Source organism: Clytia hemisphaerica, unplaced genomic scaffold, assembly GCF_902728285.1.
Source record: "Clytia hemisphaerica strain Z4C2 unplaced genomic scaffold, Clytia hemisphaerica genome assembly, whole genome shotgun sequence".
Lineage (NCBI taxonomy): Eukaryota > Metazoa > Cnidaria > Hydrozoa > Leptothecata > Clytiidae > Clytia > Clytia hemisphaerica.
In genome coordinates this window covers 958,950-981,150 of record NW_027103638.1, presented here as the reverse complement: position 1 = coordinate 981,150, position 22,201 = coordinate 958,950, and the positions used below count along the sequence as shown (strand labels likewise).

At 34.3% G+C, this 22,201-nt stretch overlaps 2 protein-coding genes across 3 annotated transcripts in view; one reads left to right on the top strand and one right to left on the bottom strand.

Moving 5' to 3' along the window:
* LOC136802783 (MKRN2 opposite strand protein-like) overlaps window positions 1-22,201 on the bottom strand; it is a 32,564-nt gene that overhangs the window by 3,943 nt on the left and 6,420 nt on the right. The window lies entirely within an intron of this gene.
* On the top strand, window positions 14,477-19,366 carry LOC136802774 (uncharacterized). The gene is made up of 2 exons (XM_067059532.1): window positions 14,477-14,727; window positions 18,336-19,366. Exons 1-2 carry the CDS (start codon window positions 14,565-14,567, stop codon window positions 19,274-19,276), a joined length of 1,104 nt encoding a protein of 367 aa, XP_066915633.1. The 5' UTR covers window positions 14,477-14,564; the 3' UTR covers window positions 19,277-19,366.

The window sequence follows — 22,201 nt, the reverse complement described above, 5'->3', positions numbered from 1 at the left end:
ATGTTATATCCTCCACCCCCAATATTAAATTTTTTTCTGGAAAAGCCCAATCTCACTTTCACGTTAATTATACTTGTGTATTGTTCACTCAATTAGAGACGTACACAAGTAAAAAAAACAAACAAACAAAACTTCAAAATTTCTCAAGGAGAGAAAATCACGAAAACAATAACTTTTTTCATTATGGTTTTAACGAAGCCATATCAAACGCTCTAAAAGGCGACCGTCAACAATTTTTACGGCTTTTATTGACGTCATTATCTCTTAAGAGCAAGTAAAATAATAGTTCTCGGAGCCAATCACAACATTGAGTGCCAAAAACATCTTCAATAGACCCTTACAAATCATTAAAGACAAGTTAAAAGCTCGTTAATGTCAATCTTTTCTTTAAACTACCGGTCCAACCTTTGTGCTTTTAAATTTAATTTCATTCTTTAAAGACATACCGACAAACGTCAGAATGTCAGATTTTAAAGAGGCATTTTTTCAGTTAATTGGGACATCAAATATTCAGGCAAACAATTTAAATAATAGCTTTAACAAAAATAACATTTAGTAAAGTACCATCGGAACCAAATTTTTAAAAATGAGGGGCTGGTTTCAAGGGTTATCCGATTCCACCATTTTATCGATTCTTTCTCCCATTTCCATCTTACAGTCGAAATGAGAGCCTATATTCCACTGAAAATTTCTTTGTAAGAAGTTTCTTTGTCTGAAATTACGGAAATTTACACTATAAGCTTCAAACTCCGAAATTCCAACCGATAAAGCCAATTACCGTCTCCAACAGTGGTTCTAAATTCCGCAATTACAAACAAATCTTGGCGAGCTTGCAATTCAAAACAAAGAAAAGTCAGATTCTGCTCGTCCACCAGTGGTGAAATCCATCCCTTTATAGTTTTCGGTCGGACCATATTTTATTGACAATGAGAATTCGCTTAATGGGCTTTTCCAGAAAATGTTCGAACATGAGGGGGTGGGGTGGGAAGGTGCAAGATATAGTGTCCAGGGGAGTAGTGAAAAATCTACAAAATTTGCCTTGTCTGGGGGGTAAACTTGCTCTGTTTGAGGGTAACTTTGAATGTCCAGGGGGTCAACTGATGTTTGTCCGGGGGGAGGGGGGGTCAGAAGTCACAATGTCTGGGGGGTAAATTTCCATAAAAAATGTTATATCCTCCACCCCCAATATTCAATTTTTTTTCACGAAAAGCCCAATATTCTCCCATATAATGCTCTCCTAGGTCTTGGGAGCCTCTATAATTATGATTAAAAAGGCTTTAAATTCAACGATCACTTTACAGTACCTTGTTTATAAAAAACTTCTTTGACGTGACTTTTGAATTGTCTGTTAGGTACGAAGTAAACACTCGATCATATTTTCAAGTACACACTTAACAAGCACTTCTTCCATTACGGAAATAATTACCTAGTATGAAGCAATCATAACAAACACATTTTGTTTTTTACATAATTCAATTTATTGGTCGATATTGATGAATCACAGTGATTAAGGGCCTTGCGCTAATGCCGGCTAGCTGTTAGTCTAACGTAAAATTGTTTAAGCCCCGACGCGAGCTAATAAGTTGTTACTGGCCATAACCGACCATCGAAGTCGGAAGAGGATGGGTGGTCAGCACTTGTCTGTCCAGTCTTTTGTATAATCAAAGTTTCCGTAAGCTATAAAAATCACCGGGTTTCTGTCTAGTCAATATACACACTTGTGTCTTTCGACCTATGTAAAAATACCCTGTGTGATGGTAAATACCCTGTGTGATGGTAAGACTGGGTAAGACATTTCTGAAGAGGTAACCCGGCCTATTTAAGATAGTCTAAGACAAACTGCTATGATTATCAGATTCTGGGCTACTTGTATGTAATCAAAAGAAATCTGTTAATTAGCTTTCGTGATGTTCATCCTAAATTTAGTAATACGACAATCAACTCAAGGTAAAAAATGATTTGTATGCATAAAGCATTCTAACATTCCTAACAATTACATAATGTAAGAAAATTGGACTATGCTCTATACACCTTTTCGATCGTAGTCGCGCGGTCAGGCACCTGCACCTGCTACTTTATTATCTAATTTCCCACCCTAAACTCGATCCAATCCTTTTTTAAACCCCTTTTTTCTATTGTCTATAGGTGCGAAAAAAAGACTGGACGGTTTTACGGCGGTAAAACGGACAAGAAAATACCCGGGTGGCAATTGGTGGCTACGGTTGAAAAGATCTATTCGGAATCTGGTGGGTACTTGATGGGTGCTACTCACTAGGATTTCACAACCACTTCTATCTCTCAAAGAGACCATCTTACGGCAATATCTATAATCAAATTATAAGGAAAGTTCAAAACAAAGTAGTCATTTATACCATGAAGATAGACAGTTAGTAGTAAGGTTTTGTTCGGTTAAGGTCAAATACGGAGGCTAATGCAGATAGGTCCATAAACTCGAGACTCCTGGATGGGAAATGAAGCCACTTATTTCCAATCGTGAACGCCCGTGCGTGGTTTTTACACAAACGCCCGATTGAAAGTAAAATCTATCGCTAGATTTAAAAAAATACAGTCCTCTAAAACAAAGGAACCGATAGATACAATCCGTCGTCATGATTACGGCGCGTCCTATGCGCGTTTTGGATGGGAAATAAGTGGCTTCAATTTCTCTTGCCTGAGAAGGGTTAAAATTTTGCTTCTAGCCCTTCGGGTGGACTCCTGAAAGTGCGTAATCTGAAGTTTCTGATGTAAATACCAACAAATAACTTCCTTGTTTTTCGAAAAGTAATTTTTATGAAATGATCTCAGTTATTTTTGTCTTCAACACGAACGATATTGGCTTTACTTCCTCCCATGTCGCCGGTTTGATAGACAAGTTACATTTACGCGGCAGCTAACAACAATAAAGACTGCATCACTGTTGGAAAGACTTTCAGGGGTGGCGGTGGAAACTGAAGTTGAAATACCATCGGCTTAGTAAATTTTGCAAACACAAGATTTTATTAAAACTACTTTCTTTTTTTGCCTCAACTCTTCTAGATCAGCTTATTTTAATAATTTTCCGCCCAGGACACTCTCAATCCAATCCCCCCAACAATTAGAGACCTGAGTGTAAGTTGAAAAGGCATAGGTGATATAACGATGAAGGCCCATATGTATCCAGTAGACATGGCATTCAGTGTCTTGGATACCAAAATATCAAAAAGAGGTCTAAAAGGAGAAAACTAATGTCACGTAGACATCTGCTGGATTCTTTGATTCGTTTCCATCTTTTTCTTTTCGGCATTTGAGAAAGCATGATAAAAATCTTTGATAAAAGGCGCTGGTTATTAATAACCATTATTAATATTAATTTATAGCATTACTAGGCATTATAAATTTCTTACCTTTCCTACTTTCTAAGGGAAAAAAGAATGTCGATTTAGCCTGTAACAAACCACATTTTTAAAGTCCTCTCTCTGATCTGTGCATAGCATTCAACCTTTATAATATCGATTAACTTTTAAATACCAGACTACACAATTGCATTAAAAATATATTGTTGTAAATCTGTGAAAGTTTCAAATTTGCTGCTACAAATCAAAACTTGGTTCTAACTATGCAAACTTTCCTGCCTGAAATGTTCAAATTAAGAAATTATAGCTCTCCGAGTCCGTGAAACTGGAAAATCTAGTCTTATCAGAGGTCAATCCACTTCGCTTCAGTTCGTCTTCAGTCCATCGCCTGCTACACTGTACCCTGGTCTGTTTATATCTAAGGCAAACGATTTGATGACGCACTCTGGTTTGGTACAGACTAGCTATTTATTAATTGGCTATTTTTATAAGTAAAGCTGTTTGATTGGGTATTTATTTTCGATGGATTTAATCGTACTTTAACATCCTACACTTTCGATGTATGTTAGTCACGTACTGTGGTTGTTGCTATGGAGACGACAACATTAAACGCGAATCTTAAAAACCAGATTCCAAAAATGCAAGAAAAAGGTGAATCAGTTCCGCGTAGTAAAGCTGGATAGATCATTACAAAGTTAGCTAGAAGAAGTGTTATAATGAATATCGACCAGCCAATTTCGAAAGATGCATAATTATGTAATTTTAACAATTTTTCAAGATTTTAATCGTTTAGGTTATTCAAGGTAAAGCCACCTATCAATAATATTGTGAATTCGTGAATTCATTTGCTTTGAAGCTTAGTGTTGGATTATTTCAAATACTTTTTATGTCGTTTTAAGGATGAGGTGAACTGAAGACGAGTACACCTTTTTCACATTAGAATGTTGCTTTTCCATTTCATCATTGATATTCTTAACTTTTTAAGGGAAGATCATCCTAAAATATTCTTACGGTATATTCTTAGGTTAAGATCGAAATTCACTAAAGTTAACATGTAACAAACAGCTGAAGCATAGTATGGCATTTTTGTGAAAGCGTTAAACGAGCCTTGGGGGATAATGGGCAATTTACAGTTAAAATGCTCTTCTTAAGTTAATTTCATTGGGAGTGTATCTATTATGACTTTGGGAAGGGCGATCTCTCCTTTATCAGTATTGTTACAATAAATTTTTTTGTGTAAACACAAACTTTAAATATGAAATCTTTATTGCAATACAACCTTAAACCTTCTCGTGCAAACGTGTAGAAAAATTTAAGAATTTAACCTCATCAACACACATGGGTGAAAAAGACACGAGACTCGAATCCAGTTCCTTTGTTTGCTGTTTATGATTCTGATAGCACCTACTTACGATTGTATGCAATGAATAAATGGTGCAAGAGGCTCTGGGTAAGAAATTGAAAAAACACTTGATTTAATGTTTCAAGGTTATTATTTTCCCCTTCTCACAGACCCGGTAGAATTTTTTCAGTCAATGGGGATAAAAATAACGAACTGAATCTTGATGTGGAATGATATTCCCATATTTTTTATTGTTGGGGGGAGTTCAATTCTCTTGTTTTCAAGTCAGAAAATTCAGTGGGGATAGGAAAAATAGCGTAAAATTTTGCAGTGAGAATTGGTTTATTTGATTATTTTCAGTAGGGACAAAAACTGGAGGGAAATTTTCCACCGGGGACGATATTTTGGACAATTTTTCCAGTGTGAAGGGGTCCCAGTAGGTCTGTGAGAAGGGGTGTTCATTTAACCGTCACCGATAGGCCTTTTCATAAATCATTTTGATTGCAACGACTGCCTCGTTTTGAAGTCATTAACAAGGAGATCAAATCCCTTGAGTCTTCAAGTGTCCCTTTATAAATAAATAGAGTAGACTTGTTATGATCTTCTTTTTGAGAATCAATCACTATAGCAATATTCTGAAAACGAGGTAAGAGTTGCTCGTGACGTAATTTATGAAAAGGTCTATTAAAGAAAGAAAACTTTCTGTTTACTATATACCTCAAAGAATTTTTCGGATCATAAAAATAAATTTATTGACAAAAAAATATGTCATAAAATCAATTTTAACGGCGTCTCCTTCACGGATGTTTAAGACATTCCAAGTTCTTTGAAACGTTTTTTCGCTGGCTTTTGAAAAATTCATGATTGATATCTTTTCCGTTATGAAGATAAAGGCTTGTGTAATGGTGCGATGGAGGGTGTCAACTCCCTTATAAGGATCGCCACAAACAATGAATAGCACTCCTCCGTCAAAGTTTTCGCGATTTGAGAGAAGATCTTTACTCCTACATACACGATTTTTAACTCTCGGAAAGTCATTATAAATTAATGACGATGTCGAGCAATTATAAAAATGTTGAATTAAAAACAAAACAGAGCAATAAATATTTTGTTGTTTTGTACGAAAAACGCAATTATAATTTAGGACAAAAAGTATATTTAATATGAGCATCAAATAGAAATAATTTTCGACTGTCTTTTTTGTTGCTTGGGGGTAATCTTGGAGGTAATTCTAAATCAAATTTAGTTTTTACTTAGTTATCAATCTTTATAAACTCCTGTTTATAAGAACTTTTTCTTATTTTTGGAATTTTGACTCAGTTGTTCTTAAAATAATATTCTTATAAAATTACCGCATTTGTTAAACGAAACAAAAAGAAATTTAAACTATCCCCCGGTTGGATTTTTATGGCATTGATAAAATTTTCAAGTGCGTGTTATTTTCCTAATGGCTTTTTACGGTCATTAAGTTTGATGACATCAAGTAATTTCTTTTGTTTGTTATAACAAAAAAAGGAATAATTATTATTACTTTTTTACGTAAAAAAAATAATTTTAATGTTACATTTACACTTTTCGAAATAAAAACGAATCCCCGAATGACTTTTTTTATTTTTATGTAATGACTTTCGGAATTATGATTTAATTGCTTTGCTTTTAGAATGGTTTTTACGTGCGCGCATTATTAATAATTTTTAATGTTTCTTTTTTAACGATGAGAGTTTTTTGTTCTCAATAAACGACGATTAAAACTGGATCATTTCTCTTGGAAAGTTTTATAATCAAAAGTTTAACTTGTGAAGAGAGGAGTTAAGCGTAAAAATTTTCAAAAAAAGACGATTTGAAGGAAAAAAGTTTCAAAGAACAAGAAAGGTATAAAGTTTTTCTTTATACAGACGAAAGGATTGATAAATTCTTGATTACACATTTAATTTAAAAAAGGGTAAAAATGGTTTCCTACGTTCTCCAGATTTTCACCTTAAATATATTTTTGGGTTAATTTTTCGCCTTGTTTTGCCTATAAAGGGTATAAAAATAAGTGAATGAAAACGAATTCTGTCTTTTGCGGTTGATAGGTTTGAGTAATTTTAAGATCAGTTCTCGCCAGCGGAAATAGTTTTGAGTGTATTGTAAAGATATTACGTGACAGGATTCACCAAAAATTGTTTCTCAGTACCTTAAGGGAAAACATGCACCTCCATGACAGCAAGACTTCAATTCTAGATTATTCAAGATTATACCGTAACTTGGTCTAATGTCGACACCCCTCCTCCAATTCCGACACCCTTTTTATCAGCTGAAATTTATAGAAAGGTTGAAACTGTTATTCTTTGCTTAGTGGTCAGAGAGGAATAATCCTTTTTCAATCAGTGATTCAAGCTTTCATATTATTCCTTTCTCTAAAGAAGGGTGTCGGAATTAGACGAGGGATGTCGATATTAGACCAACTTACGGTAAGCTCTTTCAGGGGGGTTTACCTGTACACTAGCCTCAGATTGTGAAAAATTCTTTGATAATGATGTTTCTGCTCTTTACTGCCTGGTCTTTCTCAATCGATTTGCACTCGAAAATCAGAAGGCAACGCATGCGTAATTAGTCGACTCAATTATTACGTAACTAAATATTGCCGACCCTAAACTTACAAACATATAGGTAGACTAAGCGGGAAACAGCAGAAATATAAAAGAAAGTTTAAAGCTCGGATATCCTAACCTGATAACAGCTGGTCATAATTTTCTTACGGGCACAGTAAACCTCTGAAGGCCCTTGATAATTAACTATCTGATGAAAATAGTCCTCCCGCGGAAAATTCTACAACAAGAATCTTGTTGTGCGCCGGAAAGTCAAAAACTAAATTTTTCTGATACGGCGCCCTTTCATAAACACAATCACGCAACTTTGTTGTCATTCCCAGTTCTTTTAGACGAACGCGGTTCTTACGATTGTCATGTTTTCACTCATCCCTTTAGAGCTTCAGCGTAATGGGCAGAAAAGAATCACAATCTGATCTCAGGTTAGGATATCCAGGCTTGTATTACCCATGAAATTCAATTTTAAGTACAACTTACTTTCCCTTTCCCTGGTTTTGTATATTTATGGAGAAAATTACGTGCTAATTATGATTGCGCATAAATCAATGATGTCATGCACTTTATTTTTTCCGGTTTCTAAAGTTTGTAAAATACTATAGAGATACATTTGGTAAATTCGTTCCATTTTTTAATAGAATTAATTTACTACCTACACATAAACATTCGCCACATTGGGTACTAGGAGGTGCCGCTGAACAGGGTCACTTATTCAAATATCTGACAGGGTTGACTTCAAGCCTTTCCTATCATTTATCGGGGTGGTTTCTAGAAAAAATTTTCGATTTCGATATTTTGCATAAGCCCAATGTCCAATATTTGTCTGAAAGGGTCCAAATTTTGTTTGACAGGGCCCATTTTTCGAAGTCCGACGTTCCTGTCGGCCACCAAGGTCTGAAAAACTCCGCCGGGTCTTGCCTCTCTTGCGAAAGACAACCTTGCTCAGCAAAATTCAGGGTTGAGAAGAAATAAACTTGATATCCCAAAGGCTCGTTCAAAACTTAAAATTCAAAGAAGGGCGCCGTTTAGAGACACTTTAAAACTCAGGTAAACTTTTTTGAATCGGCACTCGAATTTACAATAAGAAACTTAAATACTGTTATTGAAGTTTAGTTTAAAAGTAGTAAAATATCAATAAAAAAAATAATTGCGCGACTGTATTGAGATTTTGATGGAGATGGTCGTTGACGGTCTCAGTTATACATCAAACGCTTAAGCAGCTTAAAGACGGAGAGACCTCTTCTAGACTCTGCAAACAAGCCGAAGTATGATAAAAACAAGAGTCTTTAATGAGACAAAGATACGAATATAGATTTGTCGCTGTTTTTTTTTTATTGTCTTTTAAAAAAAAAGTTACCTTTAAAAATGATCTTGTTTTCTTTCTATGACTACTTCGGCCTACTTGTGATTTTAATGGCTGAAAAAAAAACCCACGCTTTTGATCTATGTCAATTTTCGTTGGATGTTTCATGAAGTACTTATCCATCTTTAGTTCTGACGCAGTTGATTTTCTTTCTTAAAAATCTTTTGGCATCGGTTGAAAAGGGTTTTAAGGCAAGATATTTAGGTTTTAATTCATTTAAATCTGGTCTGGTACAAAGCGTCATGGTGGACCACATGGGAACAGGTTGAATTGAGGCTAAGACAACAACTTCGATCCCAGTGTAACCTTCGTTTTTACCATCTTAAATAAACCAAGGGCCAAAAACTAAAAACAGCCGAGTTCTTCCTAGGTAGTTGATTTTAGTTAGATTAAGTTAGTAGATCAAATGTTATTCCCTTGAAAAAATATGGCGAAGTGAATTGATTATCTTCCTTGAAGTTTCTCATGGGCGTTTCCGAGTAATAGACTGTGTCATTAGCTAAGGATCGGAGCCAGTTGCGGGGTTTCCCGTCGCGTTCTAGCGTCAGTTTTTAAAATTCCCACTTGGCATTGAAGTTAGATAAATCAGTGCTAATGACAATAAGATTAATTTTAAACTGGAGTACGTGACTGCAAAATCAATGGAATTTTTTGTTTCACGCACATGTATTTTAAGACAAACAATTAATAAGGCTCTTATTAATATCTTTCTATTCATTGTTAGGTAATAGCAATTTGCCTTGTTTATTATCAGTCAGAAAAAGCATGCGCTTTTAACTCCAAGCGATTTAATGATAATTGATTTTTATGGGATCATAAAAATATTTTAAAACGAGGAAGGTTAAAAAATGTGATTCATGATTTTTATTGTTGTTTTATGGCACAAGCACGAGCGAAACAAACGAGGAACATTTTACTATTGAATAGAAAGGCATTTTTATTTACTTTCTGGTTGAAGTTTGGAGAGAAACACGATTTCAATGTTAGGTTTTAAAAGGGTTTACATATAAACCAGAAGTAACGGTTTTTTCTAGGCGCAGTAACCTCTATTCAACTTTCAAGATTTTTTTTAATTTTTATGATGAGGTACTAGCTAGTTGACGGAAGCATGCACATTAATACATTCAACGATGCAAATGAACTGAAAGAAGAGGAACTTGTTCAGGAAATGCAGGGTGTTCAATTCGAATTTACCTTTTAATCGAAATAGATACTAGTGTTTATGGTATTGCTTACTGCGATACTCTGTAGTTTCAGGATAGATAATGAGAAAGTTGATAAAAGTCTCCGAAATAAAGAAGTCTGTTTCACCTGAAGAGTATTGCACATTGATTTTGAAATAAGTAGAGTCTCTTTAACTCGAACCTCTATAACTCGAATATCTCCTTAACTGGAACAAGGTTTTATGGTCTTTAATGTATTTTAAACCTTATAACTCGAACAGATTTGTGTTTCCCTTGCGTGTTCGAGTTATAGAGACTCGTGTTACAAATATGACTTCTGATAATGAACAGCAACAGTGGCAACTGAGAAAATGAGATAAATACTGATGACGCAGTCACTTAATCATAGGTTTAATTAAAAAATGGTACAAAGTTTATTTAAAGCTTTTAGTTGGTTTTAACATTAAAATAGAAGCATGATTACCATCAGGCAACATGATTGCTTTTAGTCTCGTGCAACAGTCAACAGTCTACAGAAAGATGTTTTTTATTTTTGGATTTAGAAGAGTGGTACTATCAGATAAAAAACACCGACAAATTTGTAGAACAAACCACAAGATTGAAGCTGCTCCTGTCACGTGATAGGATCCCTTCCACTTATTGGAGTGTAAGGTCTTTGCATAACTTGATTCTGCACAAATTGTTTACAAGATATGGGAAATTATATAAATCGTATGTCTCTTTGAAGTTGTACTAGATTATTGCAGATGTTTTCATTTCATGTCAGAAATACTAGCTGCTGTAGATCCTGCATTGAGTTTCAAGCCAAAGGCTAGAGGCGAATCTTCAATCTACAAACAAAAGTCAAACTTTAAATTTTGAATGATGGATAAAACCTAGCGTTTTCTTTGTTTTTTCTGGGTTTTACATATTTAGTTTTACAATTCTGGTGAATTTACTTTAAATTCAGCGTTTGAATAAAAACCACACGGATCGCGCAGTAGGTTACACATCGCTTCAAATCCAACATGGTACTTTCGACTCCAACACCCCTGTGTCACAGACCCTCTCGGACCCTAGACCCACTGGAAAATTTGGCAGAAATTTCGTCCCCGATGGGAAAATATCCTAGAATTTCAGCCCCACTTGAAAATTGACTTTGATTTCGTAGGGAATTTTATCCCCACTGAGGAAAAAAGTTCCACCGGGGCTTTGAGACAGGGGTGTACTCTAGCCTTCAGCAATACTTTTATTGGGGTCCTGATCAATCTAAGGCAGTTTAGACTTATATCATAATGGCGCCTCCATAGAGGAAATAGGAAGTGTTGCCTCAGCATCATATTATTAAGGCATGAGAAAAGGTAAATTAAGAGACAACAAAATAAAGTTGTAGAATGCTTTTGTTTGAATTTTATGTTTATGTTTTTTAAAATGTTAAGGAGAACAAGGACAGTAAACAAAGTCATTTTAATGAGATGCTTAAGCTTGCATTTTTTATTGTGTAAAATGTTGTTGTCAATCGCAGAATGATTTTTCTTCGAAAATTCAAAAAAATGCCTGATAGATGGAGTCATAGGTGTATTGTTTATATGAGAAGTGACGCCATTCACTTCACTTGAAGAGAAAGAAAAAGTTTCAAAAATCATAATAATCACTTGACTGACGCGCGATCGTGGAAAAGAGGCTTGAGATTTTATTACAACAAAACAAGGTCTAAGGTATAGATAGTTTTGACTACAATTTGGACTTAAAGTTACCTCTTTCAGGCTGATGATGAATCTTTTTTTTCATGAGATCCAGAAGTTATTTTTGAGGTTCGGCTGTTCTTTTTCCCTGCCTTAAAGATTCAAATTGTTCTTATCATGTTCTTATTTTTAGAAGGAAACCTGAGCTATTTCTATATTTATACCTAATATTTGCTATTTTTTAACTTAGAATTCTACCTTTGGATCATGCATAGCCGAGAGATCTACACTTCTTTTTTTATAAGAACCAGTAAAATTGCTGAGGCTCTGCTTTTCTTATTTTTTGGCACTTTGAGCCTCAAATTGTTCTTATCCTGTTCTTATTTATAGGGTGTGATTTAGGTATTTTAGGCGTTATATCCAATTTTTACTACATTGACCTCTAAATTGCTTGAAATTGAGTAATTTCAGGCTCTGTCCTTAAAATGTTTTTATTTTTAGGTGATTTTTAAAAGTGTGCGTCATCAATTTTTGTAACAACCCTTTATTATCAGAAAAATTCTGCGAGATGATAGGCACAGCTTTCGAAGCTGCAGACTGGCTGTTGTTAAGGGTAACTAGTAATGATGGCGCCCTTAATGTTACGAATATTGAGGAAACTGATGCTTTTAAATAAAATGAGACACAGTTTCACGCACATAAAAAGTCAAGTGCTGCCAGACCAAAAACTATCCATCTTTTAGTGAGAAAACAGAGACAAGAGCATTAGAATAGGTACAGGTTATAATATGATCATTTCAGGAATTTGGAGCGAGACTGTAAGTTTTCAAATTATCAATCTCAATATCTTAACAGTGACTTTTAACTTTGAGACCAGAGACAGATTAAAATCGGTTTTCATTTATGGTGATAATTGAGACTTGTTGCGAGACTAAGTTAAAACAGTACTTGACAAATAATTGCAGTAAACTCAATGACCTTCAAGTCATAATAATTGATTTATCTTCTCATACGCTTTACAAGGCAAAACTGAAATTGTTCTAATAAGTATTAATAAGAAAAATAATGAGAACAAAAGAGAAAATGTAACAATTGTGTTCACAAAAGACAATTAAAATTATGATTGACATAATACTATATAGAGAAACCAGGTTAAACTCGAAGCGTTTAAGTTTTTTCAACAAATTTCTATTGTATGTTTGTCAGTGTGAATAGGATAAGATGATGGTCGATGAAAAATTAAGATAATGCAAAAATGATTTACGGAAAATTATTGAATGCAATAAAATAAGTGTATATAATGATGACCAATATTTTAAAATTGTTTACTTGCTTTTTAAATATGGTAGCGTATGGATGTCGTTTACTTGATTGGATGGGACGATTTAGATTGTTTTCAGATCTCAATATGAAGTGACCGGTGTTTTGGCTTTGGGTGATGGATTTTATGCAATGGCGTTTTAACTTTTCATTCGAACCTCTATAACTCGAATTTGTTGTTAAAGGTTTTGTTTTTAAATAAGAGTGATATCGTATGCTTACTCTTCAATTTTAATTCACAATCTTTTCACATCGGTTTGACACGGATGTGGAGCAAGATTGGTCAGAAAGAGGAAAATAAAATCATTATCAGCATAGTGTGATAATGAGGAGATGCTGTCCTGGTATGAAATATGTGTCTAATATGAAACGGGGATGAACACTTATGTAAAAATAACACCTTTAAATCGAACAAGTTCTATTGTCCCTTCCTATAAAACTCTCTCCATAACTCGGAATTTCGAACTAATTCGTATTCCTCACGCTTGTTTGATTTATGGCGACTCCATTGTAGCTCTTAAATTGATTCTGGGATGCGCATTTGCGAGATTTAGTGATATTAAGGTTGTGAATCGTTGAGAGGTTTATCTTAAGATTTTTTGACGGTAAGCGATACTTCACGTAAGAGCTGTAACAGTTCAAGAGATGATTTTGCCCTTCAATGTTTGTTAAATTAGTAAATTAAGGTTAAGGAAAGTTATGAAGTGTGAGAGAAGGTAACATTTTAAACAAGGGATCCTTTCTTTTTCGGCATCATCATAGATATTATAGCTCCCAATAGTAAATAGGCTGGCCAAGTTAGTGCAATCGAGGTGAGATATATCTTTTTTAGTAAAAGTTAAAGCGAAAGTGCAATGTATAGCAAGGAATCGCGAGTTTAGGGGAAAAAACATAACAGGTTCATAGGGGATAAAGTTATTTAATTAAAATCTAGAGACTCCTTTTTTTCTCATCCTTAAAATCGCTCCTTTATCAATTGTTATCATCTTTTCTTACGTGTAAACACAAGCTTTAAATATAAAATCTTTTTTTGCGAGGCGACTTAAAACATTCTCGTGCGAACTTTTAAAACAATTTTAGTTATTCAAAAAAAAAAAAAGTGGAAAAAAGAAAAAACCTTTAAAAAAAATAAAGCTAGAAAAAAAATAAGATGGGGAAAGAAATGAATAAAGAAATACAACTATAAAGGCCAATCTATATATATTATATCATAAAATAAAAGTTTAAAATTAGTGGCTTTTGTTATTTAGCTTTTTTTGTGTTTTTTTTTTCATCATTTTTAATATTATTGATCATTTACTTTTTTTTTGCATTTTTCGCGTTGTCCATTTGCTGGCCTGTCATTGGTTGCTTTAATGGGGACCCCAAAAGTTATCAAAAAGAGGGGGATCACGCGTCATTTTCAACAAACACTTAAAAGGTCATTTTTCTTTTTCCCATAGGGATATAAAAAAGAACAAAAAGGAAGAATTGGACCCTAACGTTATTACAGGACAAACAAGTCAATCATCTATAGGCGGAAGTAGGAACTAGACTGACGGAAACTTGATATAATATTAACACTGGCTATCATCTTACCGGAAAACGGAGGAAAGACATTATAGAGACAATCGGTATTGGATATAGTTACAGATTACACATTTTTTATGCTGAAAGCAAATTCCGAAGATCTTAAGGGCAAACTGAAAAGCAACATACGTCGTAAAACCAATAGATACATTGACACAAGATTTCATTGAAAATAGATCATTTTGACGAAGCTACCGCCACGATGACTGATTATTTTACATCCAGCGCACAATTGGACGAGCACATGGCAAAAGTGGTACAAGACTACCCGTTGTTGTATGACAAACAGAAGCATGGATATCGTGACGAAGGGATGAAAGCACAAACATGGCAGAAAGTTGCAGACGAGTGCGACGTAGGCACAGGTAAGCTTTATTTGTCTTTTTCGCTGTCTTTAACACGTCCATATACGACTGACCCTAACAGGGTTTTTTCCAAAGTATAGAGTTTGCTCTTCAATATCGAAATGCGCTAGAAGAGTGTGGTAAAACGGTGCCTAAATCATAAATGACCCTTCAAAGTTGATGTCGTTCAATAATTTCTAACAAGCAACAGATGAACATATTTTTGTAACGCTTAGAGGGATTCTCGATGATTCGAAAAAAAGGTTTCCTTACCACGAGCACATACCCGGTACCTATATATTGTATGAATCCTCTTGCAAGGTACTAATCTGCCAAACGTAGCTATTATTTCGTGAAATTATACACATAGTAAAACATACATAATCTTCACTTGTGGTATATGTTTGTCTGTATAATGTGATGACCTGGAAGTTATTTTCAGCTCATTTTTAAAAAGAATTTCCCGTTTCGACATAGAGTCATTATAATGAACGTTTACCGCAGATGTACAATTTCCCCCTTAGCATCAGGTTATTTTGTACCTTCAACGTGACGCTTCAGGACATCCTAAGGAGACATTATAATCAGCTATACGTGTCCTCCCAATTTAAAAGATGTCTCTTTCCCCATATTAGAAGATTGGATTTGTCAAAGAAAGATTAAGCCTAGTAATCAATTTAGTTTAGCGAACGTACTCACTAGAAAGCAAAAATGTGTTCGACGCACTTAAACGCACTTAGACGCACTTAAGGGACGAGATGGAGTTTTTACAAGCTCTTATTTGATTTGGTTGGTCTTTAACCAATAATAAAACAATTTTGTTACTTTTTCTGAAGAATGCGTCATTTTTATTACTTCAAATGACAATCATTAAAATATCTTATAAAAACTCCAGCTCATCTGGTACTTAAACGTGATTTTTTGCACAAGTGAGTACCAAGCTTTAAGTTAGCAACCCCCAGAACTCTTCATTATTGTGGTGTATGCTACCTGATCCATACCAGTCATGGCCCTAGGTGTAAAGTATATTATTCCGCCAGTAGAACCCGAAAAGTCGCGTTTTATTCGGGAGATTTTTTTCGTTTTGATTTGTGATTTTCTATTGGGGCCATAATTATTGACCTGATTTCCAAAAGTGTAAGGGATGGCACTTGAGTCTTGATAAATTGAGAGTTCAGGGCAGTAAGAGCACTCCATAATTCCCTTCTAGGTTTTAAATTGAAGTCACTCAAATCTCCCAGTAACCAAGGCCAGGTCAAGTAGGTCATCATACAAAAATGTCAACTTGTAACATTTGAGAAAAAAAATCAATTAAAAATCTTAATCGTTTTGGGAGCTAAACTAATTTTAAAAAGAAATAAAAAGTAAGAAATTGTGAAGTGAAATTAAAATACTGTATGTGACACGAAAGGCATCTTTTATGCAATCATTGCGTTTATAGCAAAACATACGATAAAAAGATTTCAGAAAAAAAATTTTAATGAATTTTTCGTGATTTTTTTTTACAAGTTAAAACGGCCCCATTGTCTTCTAAAGAACTTTGATCCCCCTTTTGATTTTTATGCATGCGATTTTAAAACGAATCTGTGTTTTTAATTATATTTTAAAATTCACAGCAGTGGAATGTTTGAGTGACAATAAATCTTACATATTAAAAAATAAGTTGACATGACCAATGTTAAAAAAATAAATCTACTTGACACAATCTCAAATTTTTTTCCCCAAATTTTTTTAAAGACAAAAGAGAATCAAGTTGTTTTCAATACTCGAGACTTTCTTTTTAAGAATCCTTTCAGATCAATATTTAAAAAGCTTTCAGAATATTTAAACCCCTACAGGTTCAAACTAAGAGGTAATAGATTAAATGATAAATGATTAAATATTATCTGGCCATTAGGGTAGCCTGAAACATTCATTTATTTCTTTTGAAAGAATGCTCACTGACAGATCCAAAGAAAACATTTTTCTTTTCTTAATATTCTTAAAATTTTATAACACAGAGCATAAAATCAAAATTTGGGTTATGGAAACAAGAGAAGGGACGTAACTTAAAAGGCTCTAAAAATGTGAGAAATTAAGATTTAGGGGGTGATAGGTAAATATATTTAAAGGAATAAATTTCATAATATCGAGGTACCGCCTACCTCCAATGAAAATGAAAGCAAAAAAAAACAACAAAAAAATTCTCATATTCTCTTTCACATTCATAAAGGAGAGAAAATATTTTAACTTAAAATTCAGCAACCCCCAATATATTTGGCTTATCTCCCAGGGATTTTCTTAGCTCTAGGAGTTGACAAGGTTTTTTACCTAAAATATATAGCTAAATTTTTGGGAAGCTAACAGAAGGTGTATTTAGGTGTATATTAGTCCACTGCATTCGCACTGTGAGGTATTTTCTCTCAAAAGGGTGAATTTTGCGAATTCCCTAACCTTTGGACTTGTTTTTGGGATAGAATTTTTTAATATTAAGAATTTTTTTTCAAATTGCTATAGAAAAAGACTTTAAAATGAAAAAAAAAAAGTTTAAATAGAAAAGTTGAATCTAGAATGTTGGTGTTAAAGTGGTTTTACTTCAAGAAGGTTTTAATTTTTTTTTACAAAAAAAACAACAAAACAAAAATTTTCAACAAAAAATTACGAAAAATAAAGAAAATTTTATTAAAAAAAGTTAACGATTAAACTTTTCTTCTTCCTTCTTCTTTTTTATTTTCAATACTTTTCAAACTAACATCTTTCATTGTGTTCTTAAACATTTTCAACTTCTTTTCTTCAGTTTTAACCAAGTTCTTTTCAACCATCCAAATTATTTTAAAGCGTGAAAAAATAATTCGAAAGTGCTAATTTTAATTCGTCAAAAAAAAACTAAATCTTGGATACAACAAAAATCACGACCTAGATAAATTAACAATAATTTCGACTTTTTCTCCATTTTTTTTTTCGCTTAAAAGCAAAACAAGGAAGTAAAAATCTTGAAAAATATAATAACCCATATCTAGGGAAACAATTGAAACCTTTTAATCGATATAGTAAAATACCATCTTGCTTTGAAATAAAAAAACCCAAAAAGTAGGGATTTAGCCCATTTTCCTTTTATTGGCTTTTCCCAATAAAAACTCATGGGAAAATTGGATTACACTAATTGACTGAGCAATCATTCTAGAAAAGGTCTCCTGAATTAAAATCATCAGTCCTCGAAAATTAAAAACACACCATTTTTATCGCGTCTACCAACCACAAAACAATTACGATTTATCAAAAGATATATATTTTTAATCTCTATCCCCAACCCCTCCGCACCCTCTTTTAAAAAGGTGTATATTCTTAATCGCCTTCCCCAACCCCTCCGCACCCTCTTTTTAAAAGATATATATTTTTAATCTCCTTCCCCAACCCCTCCGCACCCTTTCAAAAGTGTCAATTCTTAGCAGAGCTTTATAAACCCATTTAGGTGTCATCATTATGTAACTTCAAATTCCCAAATACTTCAAATGCGCGTAAAAACTCGAACTAAAAAGAAAATGACATTGGGGCGAGGTCAAAAATGCTTCTTTTTCTTAGTAACTTCATTTTTTATGTGAAGGATGTAACTCAAATCTAATTCTTCGATCTCATTTTAACGTTCCCAGGTGATGCCGCACGAAAACTCTTCGACAATCTTAAGAAACGATTTTTAAAGAAACGACTGAAATTCCGTAAACTCAAGCAAGCCGGTAACATGCCTCCTGAAGTTGTGAATGCTGCTAGAGATGAGATGGATTCTTACGCATTCTTAAACTGGTTGGTACCTCATATACGCATGCGTAGAACAAAACGTGATCTGAATGTCATGGAGCTATCCGGAATGATGGAAGTGAAACGCGAGTTTTACAACAGTGACGAGGGCGGCTCAGAATCTTTTGACGAACACGAGACATTTGACGAAGACCCTGAGATGGAAAACGCCTCTATGGTTTCATCTTCCGTTAATTACCTCAAGAGCGCTCCGCCTATTACTACCATTCTACCGCCTCAGCTCAAAGCAAACACACCCTCTCCTACAGACCGTACTAGTCCCCTGACAAATGGTCATGTGACAAGCAATGGTGATTTAAAACGAGGCCGACCGCATAATAGTAGCATCTTGACAGTCAAAACGGAGATGAATGGTACAAACGGAGTCAGCAACCCTCCTTATAAGAAGAAGTGTTACGGATACAACGGGTATGCATCACCTAACCACCCAACTACCGGAGGGAAGCATCCCAAGAAAGAAGGGGATGTCATTCTAGACGATATTGACCTATTCGGGCGTATGATCGCAGCTGAAATCAAACAACTCCCTGCACGAGATCAATGCATTGCTAAACACCAAATTCACACAGTATTATTTGAACTTAAAATGTCCAATTTCAGTCCCTCAAGTAGCCAATGGCAATCATCACAGCATCCTGTTTATGTGGTTAGCGGGAACGGTCTACACCCGACACACCGTTCCTCACACGAATCATCGAGAAGCCGCTCTAACGGGGGGTACCGACATGATTCGTACTATCCAGCGGATTCGTCGCTTAAAGAATCGAATGATTAAGTTGATGGTCGTTTAGAGAGGGAAGGCTAACGTAACAGCGGAAAGTATTTTTTGATTGAAACTACTAATGCCAGTGTGTGATAAACTGGACTCGTGTTTTTTAAGACATATTGTTAACGTTGTGTTAAAATGAACGTTTCTCTTATGTGCAGTTTTTTAACATTTCTTAAGGCCCGTCTCCACTTGCGCGCGCTGCCATCGCACCTTTTGGTTTCAATCCTTTTTACTTGGAAAAAAGATTACGTCATAAAAATGAAGCGCGCGCTAGTAAAAAAAGTTGAACACATTTCAACTTTTTTTAACCGTTACGTCAGATCGCGCCAATGGAGTTTCTTCATTTTTCTTTTGACCAATAGCGTGGAAGCTTTGCTCGAAAAAGTGCGATCGAAGCGCGCGCAAATGGAGACCGGCTTTTATGCTTTGTAAGGATCATAATAAAATTCTTGTGAAAAGATACACGTCTCTTCTAAAGATGAAAACCATGGACATGGTTTACGAACAGAAACGCATCAACACTTGACATGTACCCTTGTGACAGATTATGTATATTTTTTAACTCCACAAACTTGCAGACACCTTTAATGTGACTAACATTCAAACCTCCTATACGTTTATACGAAAACGTTGCAACGACGACCGAAACATAACACAATGAGCGTATGAAAATTTGTACACAGAAAAACTCGCATTCTCAAAAACTAAAAACGAAAGTACTTTATTACTGGTGGATATTTAAAGGGTGGATTCGAAATATCGACAGATAGTTATTAACGAAAAGTGTCCCATAAAAGGGTTCCTTGTTAAACAAAAGAACAAATTTCAAATCTATTGTTTTTAAGAACTATTTACAGGTCACTCTGTTTGCGGTGAAAGTTGTAGCGAAAGTTGTAGCGAACTTAAGGTTCATGACATTAACAGATTCCGCGAGCCAATTTTTTTTTCTACAAGATTTAACTTGAATGAAAAATCAATTTTCTGGAAAAATCTTTGAACCCTCTTTGTATCCACCATTGATCTCTTTCCATTATTCCAAGATTCATATTATTGATAATTTAAAGATGTTGATATTTTTTTAAACTTAGAACAAATAAACCAAACCTTGTATTTTTATTGACCACATTGTAAAAAGATTTGTCATTTGTCAGAGAATTTATTTTTTAACTCTTAAACCCACGGCATGTGCCGCCCTTGAGGGTAGGTTTTTCAAAGCTCTCAAAATGCTCTTTCAGGGTTCTCCTTGGATGGACTGCAAGAGTGTGTTTTGGGGACAATAATACACCAATATCGCGAATGCTAATCTCCTGCTGAATTGCAAGTCTGGGAACTTCCTATTTTTTGACAATGACCATCGACTGCAGTTAATCTATTTGCAAAGTTGCGAATTTTTTCACCAATGGGATATACAGGTGTTAAGAAAGTCTTGTGTTTAAGAGGTATAGTAGTATTTTTTAACATTTATTTCATTCTTTTTTTAATTTAGGGTTTTATTTAAAAAATTAATATTATGAAGATGACATTCTAAGACTGACATTTGATCGATGACTTTCCCAAATTTTGTTTCCATTATTCGCTTTGCCAATAAGATTCATTCAAATCACTCTAATTCGAACCTCTATTATACAAATCTTTCTGTAATTCGAACAAAAGATATTGGTCCCTTGAGCTGGAAAGAAGTTTACAATGCTATTTATAATTCTTAGTCCCTTAAAGGTCGAATTTGAGAGTGGCAACTGTATAGAGAACTTTTCAGCCGCCTGTTTGGAGGTACCTAAAATGAATGATTTGACAGACAGCTTTATGTAATCAATATGATGGCATTACATTTTTTTGTTATAAGAACATCCAAAATTGTCGAAGCCTTCAGCTGTTCTTAACTTTTATTAAGTTTTAAGTCTAAAAATGTCCCAGTTTGTGAGTTTTTTTGTGCAACTGGGTATTTGAGATTTCGCAAGTCTTTAAAATGTTATTAATTTGTTCTTGGTATTTTCACCATCGAAGCGTTATGTTCTTATATACATTTTTTCTTTTATAAGAACCAGTAAAATTTGCTAAGGCTCGGCTGTTCTTATTTTTTTGGTACTTTGAGCTTCAAATTGTTCATATCCTGTTCTTATTTATAGGGTGTAATTGAGGTATTTTAGGCGTTATACCCAATTTTTACTACTTTGAACCCTAAATTGATTGAAATTGAGTAATTTCAGGCTCAGTATTGTTCTTAAATTGTTCTTATTTGTAGCGATTTTGAGCCTCATTGTTCCTATAAAATTGTTCTTATAAAAAAAGTTTAGTTTGTTTTTATAACAAAAATGTATTGAGGTTGGTTGTCAGAAAATGATTGGTGAAATTAAAATTTTCTGGGATTTAGAGCAATCAGAAAAGGAAAGCTAATTTTCGGGCATTAAAAGGGTATTTGCCAAATATGACTTGGATTACAGAACCTTTTTTGTCCAATAATTAATTACTACTGGTTTACAGTATGGTACAGGAAGCTCATACGCAATAACAACATCTCAATAAAAATTTGGCATTTGCTTAACTTGTTATTTTGGTACAATAAAACACTGTTGTTGTCAATCAATCAAAGTTGTTTACTGCGGTTTAGAACATCATATTCGAGAAGTGACGTCTTTTTTGTATTTGTGATCTGTTTTGAAAGTGGTATCAGTAACAGCCTGTACCAAACCCTTTTCACAAATATCGCAAGGAAGACTTTTGTAACAAAGTATTTTTTGAATTTTTCGCTACTTACCAAATATCAAATAGCGAGTAGGTAGTCCTGAAAGGCTATACCCCTATTTTGTGGAGAGTAAATCTTTTCTGAATACATAAATAAGAAGCCAAAGCGGCATGACATCCCAGCGTCCGTACTGATTGTTACAAATCCGAAAATGAGCTTAAATTGGAAAAGTTCTGCTTCTTCAAAAA